This window comes from Patella vulgata, chromosome 8 (genome assembly GCF_932274485.2).
Source record: "Patella vulgata chromosome 8, xgPatVulg1.2, whole genome shotgun sequence".
NCBI classification, from domain to species: Eukaryota; Metazoa; Mollusca; class Gastropoda; family Patellidae; genus Patella; species Patella vulgata.
In genome coordinates, this window is record NC_065886.2 from 37,970,933 (window position 1) to 37,997,798 (window position 26,866).

The 26,866-nt window shown below is 36.4% G+C and overlaps 1 protein-coding gene across 3 annotated transcripts in view; it reads right to left on the reverse strand.

Annotated features, from left to right (window-relative positions):
• The window catches only part of LOC126829271 (proton channel OtopLc), a 41,970-nt gene extending 21,654 nt beyond the window's left edge, over window positions 1-20,316 (reverse strand). The window contains exons 1-2 of one of the 3 annotated variants that reach the window (XM_050559047.2): window positions 12,598-12,683; window positions 10,730-10,797 (exon numbers count right to left, since the gene is read on the reverse strand). In XM_050559047.2, coding sequence (XP_050415004.1) covers window positions 10,730-10,763 — 34 coding nt within the window. In that variant the 5' untranslated portion in view covers window positions 10,764-10,797; window positions 12,598-12,683. Of the gene's footprint in view, window positions 1-4,381; window positions 4,785-10,729; window positions 10,798-12,597; window positions 12,684-20,195 lie in introns of those variants that run through there. The other 2 variants (XM_050559049.2, XM_050559048.2) reach the window with 2 other exon arrangements.
• Window positions 20,317-26,866: the final 6,550 nt, after the last annotated feature.

A 26,866-nucleotide genomic window follows, 5' to 3' on the forward strand; every position in this document is an offset into this window, starting at 1 on the left:
AAACGAAGTAGTAATAATATACATGAGCATTGTATACGTCATCAACTTTTGTAAACAAACAGACAATAGAGAATGAAAATCCTGAAATTAGACCCAAAATCGTGTGATGTTTATAACCAAACTCTGCTTAATTTCATTTTTAAATTTCTGGGAAAACAGGAACTTTAACAACTACCAGTGCTTGTTTTCAGACTTGATTATTACATGAATGCGTTTTATCTTGGTGGAGGAAAGTTTTCGTTCTTCGATTCCTGAAAACTCAGAGATTATCAAAGTTTTTGAGATTGTTTGTTGTCTTTGATTCAGTTAAAACTTTATATCGTGCCCAGATGCCAGCTGTAATATTTTATGATAAGAATAAATACGTCACAGAATAGTTTAGCAATGGTAAATATAAATATCAATGTATTTAAGTATAATGTGATGAAAGGTTTTATATATTCCACAGAAATTCGGTCGGTTTCTAAGTTTCGGATCAGCTTCATCTTGCATTATGTTCTGATAGTCTTATTCACATATGAGAAGTGGCATTGGGTGTTCTGGGAGGTGTAAAAGCAGATTCTGCCTTGTGGACACAGTCATTTACTAGGCCTACTCATAGCCTTTGGAAGCATAGGGTTGGCTCAAATGACGTGGTTTCGATTTCATGACAAGGAGTAGGTCGCCTGTCCAACCTCGTAGTTTTTCCACGGGTCATTTGGTTTCCTTCCACAGCTAAAGACCCTACGCGCAAGCGAATTATTATTGAAATAAAACTGAACCATGTGTTAGTCCCGAAATGACCGAGTTAGTGTCGAGTGGACGTTAACACCTCTCTCTCTCTCTCCCTCTCTCTCTCCCTTATGGAAGCAATATTTTAAGATACAGCTGCAAACGTAATTTAGCATATCGTTAAAATATAAATCAGGACAATTCGGTAGTGTTATAGACGTAAATAGTTCTGGAGGATTCCACGTAAAACATAGCCACTATTAAATCCCCTGACTGATTATGACAAGTCCTGACAGCTAACTAATCTGTCATGTCCAAACATACGGATGCACCTGCTACAGATATCTATAAACTAAATGTCTTCGTTAGAGCTATGAAAAAAAAACAAAAAAAAAAACAGAAATAGTTTTTTCGAAGTGGAAAACAAAAGGTCTGAGTAGGAATTGCAGGACAGGATACAAACATAGAATTGAAAGTTTTCCGTCGGGCTTCTTGAGCTAAAAATAGACTCCTATAATTTAAAATTATCTGTATTGCTGATGTTCGATGGTTCTATCTGTTGAGTGACACAAAAAACATTTTCACTTGTCAAACGTTGCCTTCATAGCTGGATGTACTATATTTTTAAATGCATCTTTTGGCAAAGTTGCAAAACACCAACTTCAGATAAGACGCGATAAGAGACAAATGATTCTTACATTTAAATTTCTCCACTTTTAGAGATGGCCCCGTTCCAGGGCAGAAATTCAATTTTTATGAATTGTTCTAAACTCTAATAAACAAATGAGCCAGCACTCTAATGCATTGTCTACAGGATGAGGTTACACGTACTGTCTACTAAGCAATCCTGACTTCTCAAATCATAGCAGCCACGGTGATTCAGTGAGTAAGACACTGACTCACCAACCAGTAAGTCGCGAATTCGATTCAGTTGTTTGCCAAGAATGTTCCTCGGGATATTCCGGTGTGATTTGTCCTTAGTTTACGGGACAAAGGGCTTGGCAAAAACAGTGTCTAGTCGTTCGAATGAGATGGAAACCAGAGGTCGCATCTGCACGTTGACGGGCACGTAAAGGAGCCCAGTGCATACTTTAAGGAAAATGCACGAAATATCTATTTGGGAGAAATCTAGAACCCTTCAGTCATTACATATCTTGATTTGAAGTATACAATAAAGGATTTTTTGTTGCCGAGCGGCGTAGGGGAGCCATTTTTCTTTTCTTTTGTTTTTCTTTTTAAATATTTAAATACAAAACGTGCAGCTTTATCCGAAAAAATAAGCTAAATCTCTAATCCAATTGTATCCATAATATTCGACATTAAAAACACTAATCAGAATATGATATTGGTCGATTTCCATCAATATGTTTGTTGTTTTAATGTTACCGATATTTAAGACACGGTGAACATTTTAAAATCAGTGAGCGGCGCCGTTTTCTCTCTGACCTTGACCTCCATTTCTAACGAGGCGCGTTGGGGAACTAGGCAAAACATATTCCAGCACAAATCCCAACGGAAACGAAAGTGAAATGTCAAACCGTATACACGGTGTAGACTGGGCTAACCAGTCGAAAATGACTGCTATTCAATTTGGATTACTCAGTATTTGCTCGAACATAACTGATTAGAAATTACAATTAAAAAATCTGTTTGTTTTTTAATTGAATGTAAATATATATTCATATTACATTAACATGTACATTTCCACCTAATCCGTCCATTTTTAGGTTCCAAGTAGGTTTAACTCCTATAAAGCAGCTTTCAATGGACTGTGAATCATCATTGGTTTTGCTATCATATATAACAGTGTTTAAAGATCTACTATGTACCACACTTTTTATACAACTTGGTATGCTATAATTAATGACTATACTTAGTAAACACAGGTACTTGGCGTTGATATATTAGCTAAGAAACAAAAACTAGGGCAAACAATATTAAGACTTAAGCACATGGTATATAATTTTACTAATGACTCTACTTAGTAAACGCAAGTACAAGTATTTAGTGTTGATGTATTAACTAAGAAAAGAACTGGTGCAAAGAATATTAAGAGCATGTTTGAGAGGCTGTATATTCTTTAGCTCATTAAACAAAAAAACTTCTCTTTGATGTATAATACTAATAGATCCAGTATATAGCCATGATTGTCAAGAAGCTTTTAATATAATGAAGAATTTTAAATCCTTATTCTGAACAGTAGGAACAGATAACGAGAGTGCCAACAATCCAAGCTCCAGACTAACAGGAAAAGAAAATGTTGGAAAATATATTAAAAGCATGGACTAAAGCGAGAGCTTTGTTATTAAAAAAATATGCCAATATTTCTTGGAAACGACAACGAGCGTGTCAATAACTCTAGCGTCAAACTAACCGGAAGAGAACTCTATTGGTAGAGTGTTGACATCATTATTTAAACATACATTATGCAAGAGCTAAATCTGCCTATTGCAGATCTTTTTTTTAGGCCTGAAATGTTATATAAACTATTAATTAGACATTTATTAACAAAACAAGACTATAATCGACTCTCGATGGCATCGGATACTCGAGATTTTAACTAGATTAAAACGGTTATCCATTTAAAAATTTAATTTAAAAATGGGAAAGCGCGGCTAAGTCCCGATTATACCAGTTCCCTGATTACCACTGTGCACGCATCTTGTCAAAACTACAAACAATGATAACTTGGCTGAGAATGAAATAGTTTGAAATTTTCAATATTTTCTTTTTTCATCATCTATTTTTGAATTATTATAGCAAGAATAGCCAACTCTTTATCAAACTAATGTATCTTTAAGATTTTATGAATAAGTCCCCAGAATGTTCTGATTAAAATACAGATCTATATTTCGTTTCGTTTTTAATACTTTCGATGGCCTACACTACATGAAGATCCGACCGGATGTACTGGAAGGTCGCGTTTGACACTATGACGCCAGGCATTGATTAATCAATCAGCGTTGACGTTTCTAGTGGTTTACCCACAGTTCCGTGCATCGTATGCCAAGAACTCGCCGTAACAGACAGTTTCATTGACTAATCCCTCACTTCAACCAGAATGCCGGTAATATAACATCTCTTCCAGATCCTAGTGTAGTAAAGACAAGTAAAATGAAATTTTGAACTATAAAAAACGAAACGAAATTCAATCAGATTTTAGAATGTTAGAATAACTTATAAGGAAAATGAATAATGCGGGAAATGACATGAAATTGGGTTTAACGTCCACCGACTGGGCTCATGAAGACGAGCATGCACTATGCGGCGTGCTATGGGAGTAATTTTGCCAGGGTAGCGGCGCTACGGTCTAATCATATATCGAATTTCAACTGTTGTGCCTTCTTTACGTGCATGACAGTGTGTACACGGGACATCGGTTTATCATCCCCTCCGTCCTACACCACTACACCACGCCGGAAATATCGATGAACTTTCTCGGTCAAGAACACGGGACATCCAAGTTATCGAGTCAACGTCGTACTCACTGAGCCAGCGTGGCTCCGAATAATGCAGGAACACTGTACAACAAAACAAAGACGTGTACATAAAAAACATAACAAATCCACAAAGTGTTACTAAATGATAAGAACCAAATGTCTAAGTGAATACATGACAGCCATGGAACGTATTAACCAATATCAAATACAGATTAACGGTTCGTTCTTACCTTCATGCTCTAAACAGCTAAAATATTCAATAACTTCCCCCAATATCCACACGTTAATACTACACGCCTCCTATCACTGTCGTCCAAAAACACAGCTCAGTTTCTACCAAAATATACAAGAAACCTTGAAAGATATTCAATGAACCAGAAACTTTTGTTCATCAAGTCTCGTTTCAAGTCACTAAAATACTGAAATCTGGTACTGTTGTATGGAGTTGCTGAAAAACTTTTAGTCCCTGGGCTGTACTCTCCACGCCACTCGACTCGATTCCCAACCCAAGCTCAAAGTGAAATCTGATATGTTGGTAAAAACTGTGTAATGTACGCTAGTTCTGTCTTATAATTCTTCTAAACCTGACGACCCAGTGAACTGACGAGATAATGTGAAATGTATGTGCATTTACATCAAACTTAACGCTTCCAGATAGGTGATCCTACAACAAATACACGCGCGTGCTTTAAGAGCTCAAAACAGTACTTTGATAATAACAAGACTGAAAAAAATGGAGAGACTCTAAATTCAAGAAGTCTATATTTTTGTTGGTTTTCTTACAAATTGTGAAGGTTTGTTTTTGGTTTTTGGTTGTTTTTTTTTTTTTTTTTTTGCTTTCGTCAGAGCTATAAAGATAAGTTTGTGTTACTAAAATAGAAACATGCAGTTAAGAAATTGAAATTATATTTCTAATTTTAAACGTGGGATGTCAGTTTGGTGTATACTGTTAAATTAGTTGGTAATAAACATTATTTCATCCTTACAATACAGTTTTTATTAACCTCGTTTTCCCTCCACAATTATTGTCTAGACCACAGGAAAATAATAAATCGTTTCTGCTGCAGTATACAGCGAAATATTCGTATGGTTATTTTTTTATACAAAGAATGGACTATAACATTTTCCCAAGTAAACATTGGGGGTGGGGTAGGAGGTGATTGCGGGCGCACTATATCACTCATCGGGTCGAGTACTGGACGGTGTAAATCTTCCTATCCGAGCTCGCTTGAAAACAGTCAGTTCTGGTAAACAGGGCCGATGAGACCGCATCTAAAACACCCGATGCCCCTTCTTATTAGTAAAGCCCCAGATTGGCCTCCAGACTATTTATAATATTAGTTTTTGTCTTTTTATTTTCTCTCTTTTCGTTTGTGGTTTAGAGATGGGGGGTGAACTTAAAAATGGTAAGAAAAGATAAGGAAACATATTATAACTAATATTTATGCCAAATGACATGTAGGTAGCAGTTTGTATGGTGCTGATCATCATGACAGAGATACCTAATCCACATACCTGAATATTAGAGTAATATCTAGTAGGCTAGGTATATAAAAAAATCACAACCTTGAGTACACCTGCATGTTATTAAATCTAAGTATAAACTTATCAAAATAGGAAACGTGATATAAACATAGGATTCGTTAGGTTGGCATCACGCTTATGTATAGGTACCAGTTTACAGGTTTTTAAGAGGTGTGGTGTGCTGTTAATATTGATCAGTTGTTGACATCGTCATAAAAAGCGTTAGACCTACGAGGGTAGGACTGCGTCAAACCAAAGCTGTGCACCCTCAAATCAAATTAAAATGAAAAAAAATGGGGTTTAACATCCTATTGTTCTGCTCCAACAGGGATAATGAAGACAGGCATAAGTCATACACAGTGTGCTACGAGGGAAATTTTGTTCGAACAGCGGCTCTGCGGCTTATTCTTATACTGAATTCCAACTGCCAAGGATTCTTGTACATACACGCCAATGTCTACACGGGAATCGGTTTTTCGTCCCATCCAAACGAGTATACGCTGTCCCTTGCGAAGCCCTCTGCCCCTCGTCACTGACATGGGGAAACCACGCTGGAAATTCAGGATGAACTGCTCGCTCAACACTAATATCGAACACGGGAGCTCCAGATTTCTCACTGGACCACCGCGTCTCCATTCCTACATATATATTGTTGGTATCAGACAAAAGTGGATGTGAACAATCTTACTAAATTAACCATAACCCTACATATAGGTGCTCGGATACGAATACAAACAATACCAATAATGACAGAAAATGCCACGGAAAGGCGAAATTAACTCTCAGTTTACCTTCGTTTTGTGATTTCTTTGTCAGTGTGTAAATGCAAATTCCGCTCAAAAACTCATTTATCATAATTCATTGAAAATTAACAAAAACAACGTTGGTGATATATAAATGGGCCAGATGAGGGTAATCACCATAAACCCTTTACGTAAGATTGAGAGAACAAAACTCTTCAATACTGGTGGTCTCTGCCGCTTCTCCATGAAACTATATTTTGAATTGGGCCAGGAGTTCACATTACTCTCCTCCGCCACAGTCTCGAACTCCCCATCTTAGCGTCGCTATCTGGTTTCCATGGAAACTAAGCATGTCAAATAGCGTGGGTTTACAAATTCTTGAAGTTGATGAAATATTCTAGAATTCCCCGACAAGAGTTTGATTACGTTTGATGTAAAATGATACGATTGAGTAAGGTTCTATACACACCGATGTTGAGTTGATCACATACAGAAAGATCAAACACGAGAATTTTAACATTTAAAGAGGTGAAGGCTACTGTGAGAGAAATGAAATGGCGTTTAACATCCTACTTAAATCTGCACTAGCCGGGATATTGAGGGTAATTTGCCCGGACAGCGGTGCTACGGCCTACTCTTATTATGTATATTACATCGAATTCGCTTACGTGCACACCAACCGACTAGACATTGTTTCTAGACAATGTTTACATTTTCATTTCTTTTTTTTCAAATTTGGTGGACATATTATTCTTGCGCTTTTTTTAAAACAAACATGTCCTATTCAGATAATATATATAGGGTGGTTATATCAGTTTTTTTTTTGTTTTTTTTTATTTTCGTGAGCAATGCTGGGTTTGGCTTGAAACATCTCTGTATATACATTAGTCTGGGGGCTCAGCGCGGAGGGGTGTCCATCAAATGGGCACAAAACCAGACCCAACTTTTCTAGAGTAAAATTTTGCGTAGAATGCGATGCTGAGTGGTAATCAGTCCGCCGTTGGGGCGTTTTCGAGATATTCGGGGTCAAAGGTCAAATGGGTTCATTTGCACTGAAAGTGAATGCGCGGTCATTCTTGTATCATGAAAATAAGCAGAAAATGATCGAAAGTAATCACACATTCAATAAAAATGTAAACTTGCTAAATTCACCTTTGTTCTTTGTGACCCCAGAGGTCAAAATGTCACATTTTCCGTTTTAGCACTAGGAAGATTTAAAGTAATAAATGTCGGCGTAAAATATAAAAACTAAAGCGAAACCTGTTCTAATTAATAATAGGAACATTTAAAATTTATCTTTAGGTGGTCTTAGAACCAAACTTTTACTTTGGAACGTCGAAAATGATCTTGCATAACAGAACCAAAACGCTTCGGAGCCTGTTTCAAAAATACGTAAAAACTGTTAAATCAAAATCTCTCTGAATTAGTTTTACAACGAATCAAAATCTCTCTGAATTAGTTTTACAACGAATGCTATTTGTGCCCATTTGATGGACACCCCCCGCGCTGAGCCCCCGGTCTACATGTACAGCAAGAGATATCAAAGTTGTGTTTATTAATCAGCGATAAAGTCATGGCCCTTCTTTTGGACCAAAGGGTATCGTCTTTTCTCTAAGGGTATTTTGAATATAGTATTAAAATGAAAACAAAGAGTGTTTATATTTTCGGGTAAAAGTAGCGCCGTTGCTTTAAACGAATGGCGTTTAACGTCTTACTTTTCTGCTCTAGGTAATAGACAAGTAGGTCTGTATGACGTGAATCATCTTCTCTCAGCTGGACGCCAAATCAATCAGAAGTTGTGTTTTTTAAGGCTCGTGGCAAAAATCAAATCAACCGGCAAGGATCAAATCAATCGGCAAGGATCAAATCAATCGGCAAGGATCAAATCAGATAAGAAGCTCTGTGTTTACGGCTTTCTGTTATTATGGTCTATCAGATTGAGTTGAATGAAATAAAATGGGGTTTAACGTCCTACTGTACTGCTCCTACTGGGCAAATTAAGACGGACATACGTCATGCAGTGTGTTATGGTGGAAATTCTGCCCCGACGGTGGCATTTCTGGCTCGCCGCCCCTCAAATAACATCGGGGGTTTCTTACTTTTCTTTCCCATCCGAACTACTAGACGTTTTTTATTGCAAGATTCCCAATTTCGCAGAACTGACAAGGCGAGACCAGTCTGGAAAATCTCCAGCAACTTTATTGGACGTGTTCATATGGATAACAGTTTCAGTTTTAAATGTATACTAACAAAATGACATGGCTGTGAACTATTATTTAAAACAAAACTAGAAATATGGGATATTTCTTTAATTTAAAACATACTTGCGATCCATCCTGCTTGTTGCCTCTTTACTAAATTTAAAGGAAAGGGCTGTGAGAAGTCATAAAAAAACAACAAATCGAAATATTCATTTAGATTTTTTAAAACATAAGTGATATAGACCAATCTGAAGGGTTGGAACCAACAGACCTAATAGGTGGATACGATTAATCAAAGATGCCTGTTAATTAGTTAGTTCAAATCACTATCTTACAAATTAGCCACAAGAACAGGAATTTTTCCCAAATCAAATCAGCTCGTATCTTAGGTTTCTTTGGGTTATAAACATTAATTATCCGGTGACCCTGTGACCTCGAGTAACATGGATTCTTGTTACTATGGTGATGTGTAAAAGAAGTGAAGTGTTTAGATGATAAAAGATTAGTATAAATCTTTAAATAAACTGACATATTTTTTAACTAGTTCCATTTCTGATGCTTACATTTTTTTTATCCAATCCTACTCTATTTTTGTTTCATTTTTTAAATGAACGAAGTTGACAGATGCCTGCTAAAAAAAGTTGCACATTATATACTGAATACAGTTTGTACATTTGTCACAAATGAAATGGAGTTTAACGTCCTACTGTTCTGTTACGACTGGGCTAATGAAGACGGGCATACGCCATACAGTGTGCTATGGTGGAAATTTTGCCCAGACAGCGGCACTATGGCCTACTCTTATATCGAATACCAACTGCCATGGGATCTTTTATGTCCACCCTTCTCGGTGGTGTAGGGCAGAGGGTTTGGCAAGGGACAACGTATAGTCGTTCGGATGGGACGAAAAACCGAGGTCCCATGTACATATTGGCGTGTATGTAAAAGAACCCTTAACAGTTGGAATTCGATATATTAGTCCAATCGGGGTGGAACAGTAGAACGTTAAACCCCATTTCATTTCACTTCTATACAATGTGGACCTGTAGATCCGCTCCTAGTACTAACCCTAGGTGTGACTAATCGCCACCAATGAAATATAATGTGCATTTGTGCATTTAATACGAGGCATTAGTATATAAGCTGCGCCACATTTAAAAAAGACCAGTAATTGATTTCAATATAGTTATCAACAACAACAACAAACAAAAAATAATAAAAAGAAAAAAAAATAAGAGATGGACTCAATTTTTTGTGCCTTGAAGGTTAAAGCGATAATTTCATATTTTAAGATAAACAGTCCTACCTTGTTAAAGAATAATCCTATTAATCCTATAATTGACTATTGCCAGTTGAGAAATTGGCAAAAATTTCATTTTCAACTTCAAATTCAAACGTTTGAAGATAGCTATTCCATGGGGGAGAATAGAAAAAACAAGGGAGGTAATTGTGTTATTATTTCTGGGGTGAATGATTTTTAAGTGTGAGAATGATACCTATGGTCGTATAATAGTGAGTTGACAACCTATTGAGCAAAAGACATAGAAATAATTATATTTTGACTTTCTTAGAGAATATGAAATTTACGCTTTAAACAGAAAAGCGGTCTGTTTATCTTCGTCAGTCAGAATGACAGTAGAAATGAATACAAAACATTAAACTCGTCTAATTCAGTAAGAACTTACTACCAAGTCCTGGAATATATTAGCAGGACATCCAGCTATATAGTGCAGTAGCTATTTACCTCTCAATGGACTAACCATCCCGTCATCACAGTAGACCTAAATGTTTTAAGATACCTGGATTTGGGGCTCTAAAGCTAAAGCGTCATTAGTTTTATGGTAGATCCGACCCTGCTTCAGATACTAATTATTGCAGAAAAACCCCACAAAACATAACAACTAACTTAAAACACATAAACAATAAGACAAATCACGAACATCGCAAGTCATGTAAGTCACAAGAGAACCTGTTAACTGAAGTCAAGTGTTTGGAAGTGGTCTGAGGTCGACCTGAAATAAAGGTTGATTCGGTTGTGATGGATTTGTCAATCAGTGATTAAAATAACCTGAAAAAGTTTAATTTATAAAAATCTAGATTTTAATCTTACTTGTCTTTCCGTCTTGTTTATCAGTATCGGCCATTTTAAAATCCTTGGACGTATTCTTCTCTGATGCACTATATAAAAATATCAGATATTATAGTCCAAATAATAATCCACTACAGAGCGGCTCTTAGATGTTGAAAATTATATCCGAGACGCTTGACCCCTGGGGTAAAGATTGGTGGCTTCAGTTAGCTAGAACTTCCTTCCTCCTCTCTAATCTGAGTTCAAATGGATGTTTATCACTAAGTCCTATCTTGTATATATCTTTTAAAAAGATTGGATATTAATATCTAAAGCTGGCATCTCCTCCTTCCCTCAAGTTTATCACAAACTTCGACTAATGAAATATATAAATGACGACCATATGGGACTCATCATCTAACCTCGGCCAGTTTTCAATCTGTCAATCAACACCTTTAGTCACTTATTCCACATGGTAAAAATATGGTCTTTGTTAAAATCACTTGTACACACGTGCCTCCACAATTTATCCAGATTGTCCAAATTCTTTGAATCTGAGGTGATTAATCCGAATGTGCCAATATTGGGAAAATAATATATTCCGTTTAAAAATGTTTATGTTGATATAAAAGTTATGACCGATTCTTAAATTAGTTAAAACTTTACAAATTGTCAGGGAACTATGTTTTAGCCAACTTTTAGTACTTAATAATTTTGTCCTTTAAATCACTCAGAATTTGAACAACCTGATTTGGAAAGGCATAAAATACTACCAAATGTACGAGATTGCACCCATAAACCTGTCAGTAGGGCATGGTTCAACGACATTTTGATCTTTTTTCAGATAAGCAGTATTAAAAACAGCTTGAAAAATAACCAGCTCAATATAATACTAGTGTATGGCATTTATATCATTTTTCCAAAGAGAAAACAAAAACGAACCATACATACATCGCTTTAGAAACTGGAAGATGAAAAGATGTTTTACAACTTCAAGTATATTATATAAGGCCAATGTCGCTAAAATGCTCAACTAAAATTTGAATTGTGCCAATGACATCAAATCTAAATGTCAAAATGAATTCCAGGATATTTACAGGTACCGTGAAGAATGGACAATTTACCTGGCTGACCCTTAATTAATCAGCTTTACCTCAAGTTTAAAACTACCCTCATTGACTTTCAAAAATAGATTAATTACCGGACTATAGCCGCTGATTGAAACGAATAACATCCTTTAAAATCTCCCCGAAATTATAACTATGCTTTAAACTTCATAAATCGCCTTACCTCCAAATATGAAACTCTCCAATCTTTATTGGCTTTCCAAAAAGAAATTACCTGATTTTAGCCGCTAATTGAAACAAATGACATCCTTTAAAAACTCCCCGAAATTATAATTATATCTTACACTTCATAAATCGCCTTACCTCCAAATATGAAACTATCCAATCTTTATTGGCTTTCCAAAAAGAAATTACCTGATTTTAGCCGCTGATTGAAAATAATAACATCCTTTAAAAACTCCTTGAAATTATAACTATGCCTTATCCTTCGTAAACTACTTTACCTCCAAAAATAGAACTATCCATTCAATTTTGAATTTTCAAACAGAAATTACCTGATTGTAGCCATTGACATCCTTTGAAAACAAAAACGGCCCTTAATAAACCGCTTTACTGTGGAATTTAAAACGATCCTTTAGGCTTATCAAACAGAAACTACTTGATTGTTACGGTAACGTTACCAACGAATATCCTACAGAAACAATTTATAAACGTTTGTTAAGAGATTTTCTGATTGATGCCACAAACCTCCTTAAAAATTACTCCTGTCTTATGATATACCTGACTTTTAACCGCTGAGTTTCAAATAACCTATTCATAATCGGTTTCTCCAGAAGAAATTACCTGAAGTTTTTGGCCTATATGTGTGTAGCTGTGACTCCACCAACAGAATATTCTCATCACCTTCAGTGCATCTAAACCGTTATAACCCCAAATCTCAACACAGGCAGACGTATTTCTATCTTAATCTACCCACCGTACCGTCTAAACTTTAATCGTTTTACCTGCTGGGTTTTATAAAGTTTAAAATTACCTATATAGCAATATCCCTCGATATATTTGAATTTTATAGAAAGTAGTTTAATTGAAATTAACTCAGTTTAATAATAAACGCGTGAATTTGAAATTAAAAGTGTCGTTTCTGATCAATTTCTTCGAGTTTTTGCAATCATAAATTGATTATAATTCGTTAAAAATTATGGAAGTCGTTAAACCAAATGGCTATACTCCCTTACTCGTTTCTACGTATACCCGATTATTACGCAAACATTTACAAATCATATCTGCTGCGTTTTCCTAGAACATCTTATTTTGAAGATACAAGACGCCCTTTTCCATCGAAATAAAATGAAATGGAGTTTAATGTACTACTGTTTTGCTCCAATTGGGCTAATGAAGACCGGCATACGCCATACATCGTGCAATGAAGGAAATTTTGCTGGGACAGCTGCGCTACGGCCTACTCTTATATCGTATTCCAACTGCCAAGGGATCTTTTACGTGTACGCCAATGTGTACAGTGGACTCGGTTTTTCGTCCCATCCGAACGACTATACAGCTGTCCTTGCCAGGCCCTCTGTCCTGCATCACTGACAAGGGGAAACCACAGCGGAAAATCCCGTTGAATGTTTTGTTTAATGGTTTGAATTGTGTTGTGTGGTGTTTTTCGAGGAGGAGGCGGGATGGGGCAAACTCAATAGCCACCCCGCATGGGGCAAACTCAATAGCCACCCCGCATGGTACAAACTCTATCCACGTACTGTTTCGTTCCTTTCAAAATCAATGTAAGGGTGAGATAATTTCACTTCACGTATAATGTTAGGTAGAGGGAGGGGGCGGGGGTCATTTTGAATGAATATTCTTTTTCGAATGGCAACTACAAAGGGATTTTTTGCGTGCCCTACGATTAGTAAACTGTTTTCGTACCATCTGAACGTCTAAGCCCACTTTCCTTAGCAAACCCCACAGGCAGAACTCCTGAAGCATGTGAGGCGGAGGGTTCTTCGTTTTCCCCAGCGGAGCAAAACAGTAAGACATTAAACACCATTTCATTTCATTTCACTTTTCCCCATGGACGAGATTCGAACTGGGCCAAGTGGCTGATGGTTCGACTACCACAACCTACCTGTATATTGTAGTTAACGTGTCAGTATGATATTTATGTCATATATAGTAGAGTAATTAGATATGTCTGCCATTAAATTCTTTATTACAAACATCTGGATAATCTAGTCAATGGTCAGGATGACCACCATCTTCACAACGTCAAGTAACTACCAATATAATGAAACGAATGGGGTTTATTTATCGTCCTACTGTGTTCTGCTCCTGCTGGGCTAATGAAGACGTGCATACGCCATACAATGTGCTTTTGGGAAAGTTTGCCAGGAGAGCGGCGCTACGGTCTAGTCTTATTTCGAATTCCAACTATCAAGAGTTCTTTTACGTGCACGCCAATGTGTACACTTGGCCTCGGTTTTTCGTCCAATCCGAACTACTATACGTTGCCCCTTGCCAGGATTGAACATGGAACATCAAGGTTATCGAGCCAACGTCCTATTCATTGAACCACCATGTACCAATAACTGTCTATTATAACGTATGTGGTAGACTTGCCCGCAGCCTAAAGAAAGAATGAAATGGGGTTTAATGTCCTACTTTCTGCACCTACCGGGATAATGAAGACGGACATGCGTGATTCGGTGTGCTATGTGGGAAATGTAACCCAGACAGGAATTGAATTATTATCCCATGATAATGTACTAATTTGGTTGGTTTTGTCCTTTTTTCATAGGATGTGCTGGGGGATTAGATTTCAAATCTTCGGTAGAAATCTGTCCTCGATGATTGTCATCTCTAGCGAGTCACTTAATGACGTTTCCTGTCAATACAAGCCTAAAAGAAACTAGCAACAACTTTCAATCGCAGTAGTAGCTAACTTTCTGTCAGAAACAAATGTGGTCTGAATTCTACAAATTTGTGTCACGTTAATTTTGATCGTAAATTGATTGTTGGTTTTCAGTTCCAATTTAATCGAACATGACTTGTTTGGATCATATAAATCATTGTCGGGGTTGAGTTGCCAAATGGGTGAGGTTTCGATTCCCAAGGAGTAGGGTCGCCTGTCCAACCTCGTCCCCCGGTTTCTTTCCACTGCTAAAGACAGTATGCGCTAGTGAATTATTGAAATCAAATTTAACCATATGTTAGTCCGGTTTCTTCCCACTGCTAAAGACCCCTACGCGCAAGCGAATTATTGAAATAACATTGAATCATATGTTAGTACCGAAATTTCATAGTTTATACCGAGTGGACGTCAAACCTCGTTTCTCTATATATATAAATCAAAGTGATTAAAACTGAAGCATGAATTTAGTTAATCAGGCTACCAATCTTGTTTCCAGACTGTCTACACATCATGGTTTCCAAATCATCCTTGTCCTTGTCTAGGAACACTCCAAATCGGACGATCTTTATTTATCAAATTAATAGCTTTATTAGTTTAATGGCTTCTTTAAAAATAGTAAACATTATTTATTTCGCAGACATCTACATTAGCCCAGTCGGTGCAGAACAGTGGGACGCTAAACCCCATGTCATGTCATTTCCCAATCTCTAGCATTGCACTTGTACAAATATTATACATTGTTTATTTTTCAAATATCTGGTATTTTTCCCTTATTAAAACCCCCATCTACATTAGTCCAGTCGGTGAAGAACAGTGGGACGTTAAACCCACTTTCATTTCATTTTCCAATGTCTAGCATTGTACTTGTAAAACAGTAAATATTGTTCATTTCTCAAATATCTGGTCTTTGTCTCATATAAAACCCACTGAATGGTCAGTTTGACCTAGAATTATCCCAGATTTGACTAGCCACATTGAAATCTGGAGTGGGTTACGCCTAATGGTCTCGATTAAGAAAATGACCATATTTTGACCACCTGGCTTGAGTTGTTGATGATCAGACTTATCAGCTAACATTTACTGTTACCACCCCACTTTTAAAATGTCGGAAAGTCGTCTAATAAAGAGGCTGGTTTGTTACCTAATAGAGGGTGGGGTGCGTGAGGACGGTGGATGGGGAGGGCTGGGGTACATGAGAAGGGTGGGGTGGGTGTCAGATATATCGGTAATTCCCTTTGATATTTAGATTGAACTGTTCAGATTAATTTTATTTCGAGAGCCAAATTTAAAATACTTATGATAAATAAAAATGTAGAAATTTTGGAATGTTTAGGAGAATTTATATACAATTCGTTCCTGTCGCTGTAAAGTATATATGTTTATATAATTATGTCCATGTGTGTATCCTTTGTTTCGTGTATATTTCTATTATTTTTATTTGTATATGCACATAACCTTGTAAGGTTTTTTATGCAATAAAGTTTCTTTCTGTCTGTGTCAATGAGTGAGGCCACGTGTCCAACCTCGTGTGTTTTCTCCTACTTATATATTGTACCAATCTGGTTAAAACACAGATCCTATTTCGTTTCGTTTTTATAGTTCAAAATTTCGTTTTACTTGTTTTTGTGTAGGACATCGAAAGTATAAAAAGATAGGTTGCCAGGCAACAAAACATACGCCCACAGCAGCTAAATCGTCCGGCGGTCGTCAAGGGTTGTCGCATATTTATTCCTTTGTAGGTAATTGGGGGCCTTTACAAGACAGTTCCATACAGATGAGATTATAAATTTTGTCGTTTGAGGGTTTACAAGGTTCTACAAACTGAAACAAGGGTCTCAACTTGTTGAAATTTGACAGGCTTTTTCGTTTTACTAATTTAAATAATGAATATAAATTTCATACAGATCACATTTGTCATTCAAACGTTCACAATCGCCATAACTCTAGAAATTATTGACGGAAATTGCTGAAATTCAATAGACCTGTTTCACAAATTTAAATGATGCATATGAATTTCATACATATCGGATGATAACTATCATCAATTGAGCATTAACAAGGTTTAACAAAGTGAAACAAGAGAAATAACTCTAGAAGTAATTATTGTAAATTGCTGAAATTCATTAGGCTTCTTCGTTTCCGTAACCTAAATAATGCATATAAATTTCAGAAAGATCGGATGATAACTTTTGACGTGAGAGCGTTCACAAGGATCAATAAAGTGAAACAAGGGCCATAACTCTAGACGTAATAAACGGGAATTGCTGAAATTCAAAAAGCTTCTCCGTTTCACTAATCTAAATAATGCATATAAATTTCACAAAGATCGAATGATAACTTTTGGCGTTGGAGCGTTCACGAGGATCAATAAAGTGAAACAAGGGTCATAACTCTAGACGTAATAAACGGAAATTGCCGAAATTCAATAGGCTTCTTCGTTTCAGTAATCTAAATAATGCATATAAATTTCAGAAAGATCGGATGATAACTTTTGACGTTAGAGCGTTCACAAGGATCAATAAAGTGAAACAAGGGCCATAACTCTAGACGTAATAAACGGGAATTGCTGAAATTCAATAGGGTTCTTCGTTTCAGCAATCTAAATAATGCATATAAATTTCAGAAAGATCGGATGATAACTTTTGACGTGAGAGCGTTCACAAGGATCAATAAAGTGAAACAAAGGCCATAAATCTAGACGTAATAAACGGAAATTGCCGAAATCCAATAGGCTTCTTCGTTTCAGTAATCTAAATGATGCATATAAATTTCACAAAGATCGAATGATAACTTTTGTCGTTAGAGCGTTCACAAGGTTCAATAAAGTGAAACAAGGGCCATAACTCTAGACGTAATAAACGGAAATTGCTGAAATTCAATAGGATTCTTCGTTTCACTAATTTAAATAATGCATGTAAATGTCAGAAAGATCGGATGATAACTTTTGGCGTTAGAGCGTTCACAAGAAATTGCGGACGACGGACGGACGGACCGACAGACGGACGGACGGGGGCGACGGCAATATACGTCCACATTTCAATGTGGGCGTATAAAAACGAAACGAAATATAGATCTGTATTTTAATCAGATTGATATTGTACAAGATGTTAGTCCAGAAATGACCTAGCTTGTGTTGAATAAACTAAACTCAAGACGAGAATTTTAGCTATTAGAATCTTAGACTATTGACGTGAAAACGAATCTGACTGAACAGCGTTTATCGTAACCTACATCACATCTGTACACATCATCGCGGTTTGTAACATGACTTTAAGAAGTTTTTTTGGCTGTTATAACAGCTGCTATTGTCAGATTTTTTTTTCCTGTTTGAGTCATGAAAATACATGGCATTTTTTTTTTTTGGAACTGCATCTTAAAATATTATATGACCCAGTTTCTTTTTCTTATATGTTTATTTGCTCCCAATGTAACAACGATATTTCATTGTCGTAATTTACTTTTTTCAACATTCAGACCAATATAGACTGCCATATTCTTTTTTATATTTGATAGATTCCCAAACCCGTTGAAGGGGTTCGAGTTGTACCCGGTTTTGATTGGTGCATTTAAGATCATGCACAACCATCTTTATGTTTCTGTACTTTTTTAGAATATATTTCAATTATATCCCCTTACATTACAATGACGTCAAGGGTTATAATAGCTCATTTTTTTTTATTTCATCTTCTAAATTACTATATTATGGATATCACTTTTAAGCTTTTATATATTTGTACATTACGTAAATGATATTTTTTAAAATTTGCTTTTATTTTTATGTGTCTTCATTGTGCCGACTAGTGCAAATAAATTTGACGCTAAACCAATTTATGACTTGGGGAAGGGGTGGGGTGGCCTAATGGTTAACGCGTGCGCGTTGCATCATAAAGTCTGTCACTGAGTCAAGTGGCTTGTAGGTGACAATGAGTAGGGTCGCCTGCAAACCTTGATGGTTTCCCCAGGTCCTCTGGTTTCCCCCTACTGCTAAAGTTCCCTACGCGCAAACGAATTAATAAAATAAAATGTAACTATATGTTGGTCCCGAAATTACTTAGTTTGTGTCGAGTGGATGTTACCCCCTCCCCCTCTCTCTCTCTCTCTCTCTCTATCATATTGCCTCTTTATGGGAAGAGTCGTTAAAGTAATCCTAACCCAGTTTTTAATTATTAAATCTACTAATTGAGTAGGCGGTCTATGTTTATAAGCGTCTCACTGTTTGATGTTTGATAAATGTTTATAGCTGACGTTAATTAAGATATTCTCCTAGATAAAGTTGTATATAAATACAGATAAATTACTCATAAATCATAAACATATATACACCATAAATAAATATATTAACATATAACCTTAGATTATCTTGGGTTCGTAAAATTCTGGTCCAGACCATTCTCTATAGAGTGCCGTACCAAAATGACCTAGTTGTTATCGAGTGCACGTAAATACCACCCATCTAGCTTCTCTCCATCTCTCAATATCTCCCAAATGCAAGTAGTGATCGGTGTGGTACACGGGGTAAAATATGGTTACTGGCATTACTCTTTCCACAACGACTCTCATTTCAGGAGTTCACATAGACTGGTATATATTACACTCCATGAACAATTTAAGGATCGCGTTTTACATAACGAGCAAGCATATAGTCAAAAAGAACTTTGCGGATTTTTCACTTGGCTCCTTACTTGTCAGGGGTGGTACCTGTCAGGCTTACAAGTAAATTATGCCCAACTGTTCGAAAAACAGAGTTCCATCTGTGTACATATTGGCATTGTACATGGAAGAACTGTTGGCAGTTTTAATTCGAAGACGCTGCTGACTGAACAAAATTATCCTTCTTGCCTTACGCATAGATACATGTACCATGCTAGTCTCACAATGATCACAGTATCTTCATCCCATAACGGCCAATAGTTGAAACATTTAGAATTTCCTTTTACAAAATTGCTGGAGTTGTATCGGCAACAAAACGTAACTCTATCATTGAAAAATAGAGCAAAAGATATTCCTCAAACGATTTTCTAGTAAAAATGTCAATTCGTTATCTAGGGGATTTAATTTGTCTTACATAGTAGTTCCTTATTTTTGCAAACCAGTCAAAAGATTCGGGGAGGAGATCTAGAACAGTAGGATGTTAAACCTCATTTCATTCGTAGGTCTAAAGGTTAAAGGATCATTATAGTGATGAACATTTGAACCAATGAATCTTGAGTCCATCAAGGTGAAAATGTACAGACAAAACAAAAATATAGAAAATCGCATTCTAAATAAGAGCACATGATGTAATACGGAAAATAGGGTAACAGAAGATAATAGAGCCCATATTAAAAAATTCGAAAGTCTAAAGTTTAAAGGATGGTGGGTAACTTTCGATATTCGAACCAATGAATCTTCGGTCAACCAAGATGAAAATGTGCAAACAAAACCAAAAATATAGAAATCGCATGCTAAATAATTGTACATGGACTGTAAGGCAGGAACAAGGAAGATATCGGGGCCTATATTGAAAATACGATGGCTATCGAAAAAAACTCACCTTAAATTTGACCACACTTTATAATGTTATCTATACAGCAATCTTAAACACGGTGCATAATCCTCGTCTAGATTGCTGCTGCCAGCTGTTGGAAAACTTGTAAAAGATAGTCCAACTGGGTTTACTTGCATTCAGAGAATGAGATTGATGTCGGGTTTACAGTGAAGAATTAGAAACCGTTAGATGGAAAAGAAGTGTCTATATATTTATAGTATAGAGGGCTCACTGCAGCTAACGTATGTTCTTACAATAAAGTTTCCTGGAGAATCGTTCTGATCGTCTTTCAACTGAAACGACCACTATTTCACCACAGTACCTTGAACAACATAAACTTAGAACTTGGTATTAGTATATTTCTTGGTTTGGAAAAATCATCAGTATCAAATAGCTTCTTTATAGTCTTTGGCTTGAGAAAAATGATCTTTGGACAATTGGGACGAACGAACAAACGAAAGAACGAATGAATGAATGAACCGTATTTGGGTTTTTTTAGACAACATAAGGTAATAATTTCTATGAATGGGTGTACAATAACACCAAGCAGATCTTGCAGGGGACGCACTCAACTCCACAAAATAGTAAAAAAAAAGAAGAAAGAATGATTTAATAAATAAAGTTATTTTATAATTCACTCTATAATCAAAATGTCATTCACAGTCCTTCAGTCCATATTAAACTTACGTTGTCTGTCTATAACTAGCTCCTAGCTCCGCATACTTACGTCGTCTGTCTACAACTAGCTCCGCTTACTTACGCTGTCTGTCTACAACAAAATACTTTCGGGACTAAAAACGGATTAGAACCACATTACAAAATAGTATATTTATAGGGATCACGTGGCTAAGAGGATAAGACGCTGGCTCGCTAGCCTGGAGGTCGGGTGTTCGATCCCTGCATTGGCCGAGAAAGTTCATCCAGATTTTCCGGCGTGGTTTTCCCCTTGTCGGTGATGCAGGACGGAGGGTCTGACAAGGACAGCTGTCTAGTCGTTCGGATGGGACGAAAAACCGAGGTCCCGTGTACACATTTGCGTGCACGTAAAAGATCCCTTGGCAGTTGGAATTCGATATAAGACTAGGCCATAGCGCGACTAAACTAGGGCTGTCCTGAGGCTGAAATTTGGTGTATAGGGGTAACTGGGATCGGGGATTAACATAGGCCTGGTGGCAATGGGCTACGACTTCCGGTTTCGGATTTAGACCCCCCGCCCTCCCCCCCCCCCCTCGGCTTTGGGTCACGGCGAATTACGTCCCCGGGCGAAGCGGGGCATCCTTCTGTCTGTCATAAATCGAACTAAAATCGTATTATAAAAGTGTGCTAGTGTGTAATGGCTTTAGTTTTGGCACAATTGTTTACGCAATGGTATATATTTGACCCAGTTGGCAATAGTATTCTGTCTAGTAATTACAAAATTCTCTCTATTTTCAGTTACTCGATTAGCGTATGTTATAGTTTTACTTACAATCTGTCAATAACAAACAACTCTATATTTCTATTCTGAAACTATATATAGAACAAATCATCTTTAAAGGGGGCAAGCCTTTAACTCAATGTCATCCACAGTCTTCGACATTGCAAACACGACACACTGGTCAATTTTAATCAACATTAATGTTGTTATTTTACCATGAAAAGATGGGCTTCGGATATCCAATATTTAAGACAAAATAAGAGTTTTAAAATTGGCACACGAATCGCGTCCCAGAATGCTTTCGAGTGCCATTTGTACTGAAGCGACTCGATCAACGAGGCTAAACATACCCCACAGGGGAATATTACCGGTGTAGACTGGAATAACCAGACGCCAAAGATTGTCATTCAATTTGGACTCTTCGCGTATTTCGACAAACATAACTGATTAGAAATTACAGAAATGATTGAAGGTAAATCAGTTTACATACATTCATATTACATTATTATGTGTTGCGACCATTATGTGTTGGGTCCATTTCTAAGTTCCAAAGAATATGAATTTAGCTCCTTTAACGTCCCACAAAAAATGTAGATCACTAGTGATAATAGCGAATTGATCATCGTAAAGTGGGCATTTATTGGCATCAGGCGCATCAGAGTGTTCGTTGAAAATGGGGAGAGGGTCCAATACATAAATTTTAGATCAATAATTAGCTATTTAAAGATGCATTATCTACTTATAGCAGGTCTTTTACCTGGCTTTAAATCTTATATAAATTAATGTATAAATTATTCGCATGACAAGCCTATATCATCGGAAGGCCTAAATTTAAATGGATTTGAACAGTCGTGAGATATAAAAATTTAACGATAAAATGGATGATAGTAAACTACATCTTCAAACAGTCGAAACTTCGCTCAGAACACAGTGATTCGAATGAAATTTTCATTATTTTCATTTTTCATTATCTAATTTAGAACTATTATAGCTTATCTAAATCTTACATAATGCACCTTTAACGAAGCAAAAGACATTTATTTTACGGGTTCTTCAATAGATCTCTAAATTCGGCAAAATACCAACTGGATGGGAAAGCTCATACATACATTATGTAACGTTTTTATACAAGTGTCACCTCATATCCGTGATGTACAAAAGGAAAGATTCTAGCTGCATACGTCAGCTTTCAGAAGAAAATGTTCCAGTCAGAATCTGCATTCGAGGTCCCCAACTAGAATGGAGATGATTTTTAATAGGTAGTTGAATATAATATTATAACTTTTATTTTGAAGATGTGGAACGGTGTAGAAATTGGGGGTAATCCAAATGTAAGTCTCGAATGGCGAGAATGTTTTAAAATGGCAGACTTACCGCCCCCTCATCCAACTTGGTTCACAGAGGTAATGCGAAAGCCTTCTTTTAACTCTGCAGAAGATGACTCACCGTTAATGTCACGTGCATCATAGGTCTACACGTGACATTACAACATACATTGTTTACATCGGGCGTAGTGTAACACATGCTGGTCCGAGCACAATGCTGCCTTTTACTCACTGTACGCCTTCGCCTACTATTTTATGTACCCATTACACAAATAGGAAATATTTCTTATCCAGATATACTTCCAACACATTTATTTATTTTTCCTAGAATTTAAAAAGCTAATTAACTCGCCCCGGTGTCACCCCTTTCAATGATAGTAGCGGCCAAGTGAATATTCACTGCTGATCAGTTTGTTATAGGCACAGGCACCCCACCTCCAATACCGGAGGCAACAGCTTACTTACAGGGTCAGAGGGTAATTACATAGGTCCAAAATGAAAAAAAAAATATTGTTTTATGCTAAAGAAATTGGTGAATCTGTAACTTACATTGAATCAGTATCATGGCAAATAGATTAGATATATATAGTACACTATTATTATTACCATTAAGCTGACAAGTTTATATTTATAGTTCAAGTCTGTTTTATACTTACTACACTGTACCATATAAATATAATAATAAACTCTTCTATATATGACGGGGATAATGTTAAACAGAAACCACGTTAAACCAACATTCTGACCCAATCCATAATTTCTCAAATTTTTGACAGTGATTTTATTTTTGGGGTGTGGGGGTGGATTGGGGTGTCGGTGGGGGTATCAAAAATGTCCTACATCTAAACTCTAAACTCTTCTTGTAGTCATTACTCTAAATTCTATCCATCCTCCAAAATCAAGGATACATACAACATAAATTAAGGGTGCAGAAAACCTTTTTTTTTATGAATAAACCCCCATTCTAACACAATTCAGTATTTCCCATATATTTTACAGTAATATTTTGGGGGTATTAAAAATGTTTTAGGTCTTGACTCTGCTTGTGGTCATTGCCCTGGGGGTACGCCTACCTTGTTAGACCGCGGTTTGGCTTAGAGAGACGGTTAGGGTTACAAACCTGTTGTGCCAATCGTCGTGCATTTGCTTGTCCTTTACCCATCCTGTACAGTTTAAATACAAGGGTAAATATGGCACAATTTAAGGGTGCTGAAAAGTAGTGCAAGCCGAAACTTTTTCATGAGTAAGTCGCCATCGCAAAAGCACCATTCTCATATTTTTTGGCAAGTCAATCGATAATCGATAATCTCCAGTAATCGCCCGTACACAAATAAAACTAAACTAAAATACAAATAAGACGTGGATGTGAGTATTGATAACAACTTAAAATCTTATAAATTTCACGAATACATAATCCAGCATTAGTCGACAAATAATCATTTGAAAATTTCGTTTTTGTGTATAATTGAAAAGGGTTCACGTGATTGACACATAAACTCGACAGTAAATAAAGTTTATCAGTCTGATTCTGATTGTGTGAAGAAGTAAAAACTATGGAATTAGAGTAGTCTGAATCCTTCAAATGTAACTTGTTAACTAGAGTTACCCCGCGTTGACCGAGAAACTCGATGGGGACAACATGGCCGTTAGCATAGCATTTGCGCGGAAATGCTTTGAACAAATCTTTAAAATCACACCTTGTCTTACGTCCAAACATCCAGGGACATCAAAACGAGAGGACCCTCTGTTTATTAGTTGCAGAAATTTTACATTAAGCCAACAATATGCAAGTGTCGATCCGCCGAAAAGACCCGCCGGTGCCTTTCTTGGGTTCTTTATGGATAACCGGGAAAGGATTCAACAACAGAACCCCAATGCAAAATCTCCAACATTAGCCAAAATAGCTGCACAAATGTGGAGAGAGTATGACGTCGAGAAGAAGAATCAGTTGGTGCTGGAAAGTCGGCAACGAATGGAAGAATATCGCAAACAACTGAAAGAATTTCTGTCAAGTGTGACAGAAGATGAAAAACTTGAAATCAAACAGAATAAAACAGATAAAAAATTGAATTTACAGAAAAAACGAAGGAAAGCAGAACTCAGGAAATTAGGAAAGCCAAAGTTAAAGAGAACACCAATGGCGTTGTACATGCAGTCTTTGAAAGGCACCCGTGGTGGGATGCCCTTTGAGTTTTATATGAAGAATGCCACCGCACAGTGGAAAAACCTACCTCAGCACCAGAAAGACATTTATTATGAGAAAGCACAACAGGATCGTGAACGCTATTTCCAAGAAATAACAGAGTGGGAAAAAAGAATGAAAGAAACTGGACATGAAGATTTAGTACGTGGTTACAAGAAGACTCAAGCTAAGGCTAAGAAATCGCCCCAGAAGAAATCAAAAACAAACAAAAAAACTGTTTCATCCAGGGTTCAGAAGTCAACAAGTGCTATGCCTAAAACTAAAAAAAAGACATCTACAAAAGCAACACAAACTGAAGAGTGATTTATTGACAAATTATTTCTTTGGAGTTGAGATACAGCGTTAGTGAGTGTTGAGTGCCTATAGTGACAGAATTAAAGTTACAGTAATGCAACGATTTGTTAATTTACAATCTTTGCAGTGTGTGTTTTTGGAGTAAGAGACTGGCAAAGTTGAAATAATTATAACAGAGTATACATATGTTTTAGTGCATGGACAATGTGGGCCTAACTATTGTACATTAGAACATATAGGCCCAATGATTAGAGTAATAATGTATTGCAAGGAGGCCTGTATTTTGACTAGATACCGGAATCGACCCACCACTACTTCATGTACATAGTACATGTAGTGAAAGTGGGTGGAAGAAAGCTTTGGTTTGATATCTGTTATGTTAGAGATCACATGATTGTCTTATTTTAAGGTTGTAGTAAGCATGGAGGCTGAATTATAAGTTCTAACTTTTAATCAGAATTTAAGAATTGAGAGTTTATGATGTAAATGAATTTTGATACGTAGCCTAATTAAGAATTGATGTTGAATATGTAATTATGGTATGTTGATGATGGATGGCAAGTACTGAGCTTTGAGCAAAAAAAAAAATGGCAGCTGGATAATCAATTAAACATGGTTGTAATTGTTGATTAATTATTGAATTGTTGATATTAGTGCTAAATGAACAATTATTTGTATTTCTGAAATTAAGAGAGAGAAAGATGGGTTTAATGGTTAACACCCACTTGACACAAAATAGGTTATATGGTACAATTTCATGACAATAATTCACTTGTGCGTTGGGGTCTTTAGCAGTGTGGAAGGAAGCTGGAAGACTCAGAGAAAACCAACAAGATTGTACAGGCAACATACATATTTGAATTTTACAATTTGGCTTGTTATCAGGAAATAGTCAATCAATTTTACTTGATATTATAAATCATTGATAATTATTATGGCGATGTTATTAAATGGAGTTATTTCCCTTTATACTAAACTCATGCGAAAAATTTCTTTGTTTCATGGCTCCTTTTACCATCCAGAGGAATATTTTAGGCAGCCATTGCAGACCTTTACCATACTATTTACATGAAGGTGAAATATTGGAAATCTCTGTTAATGTGAAACAGAACAAAATTCTTCATTGTTTAAACTTATGGAACGGATCATTGTGGCATAACCATTGGAATTTAAGACTATATAAAGCATAAATGATGGAGTTATCATCCCTGTAACTTTTCACAGTATTTTTCGTAGTTAACGGGACTGACAATTTCCCATACATGTACAGTATTAAAATAGTTTCACTCATGGAAAAATTAAAGAGCAAATTGTTTCTGCTGGTTTGTTCATTTACTGTGACAACATGACATCACATACACTGTACATTGTATTAATTTGTTAATTAAAGGACAAAAGTTTTATACTTTGGGTTGTGAAAGGGTGAAAATATTTCAAT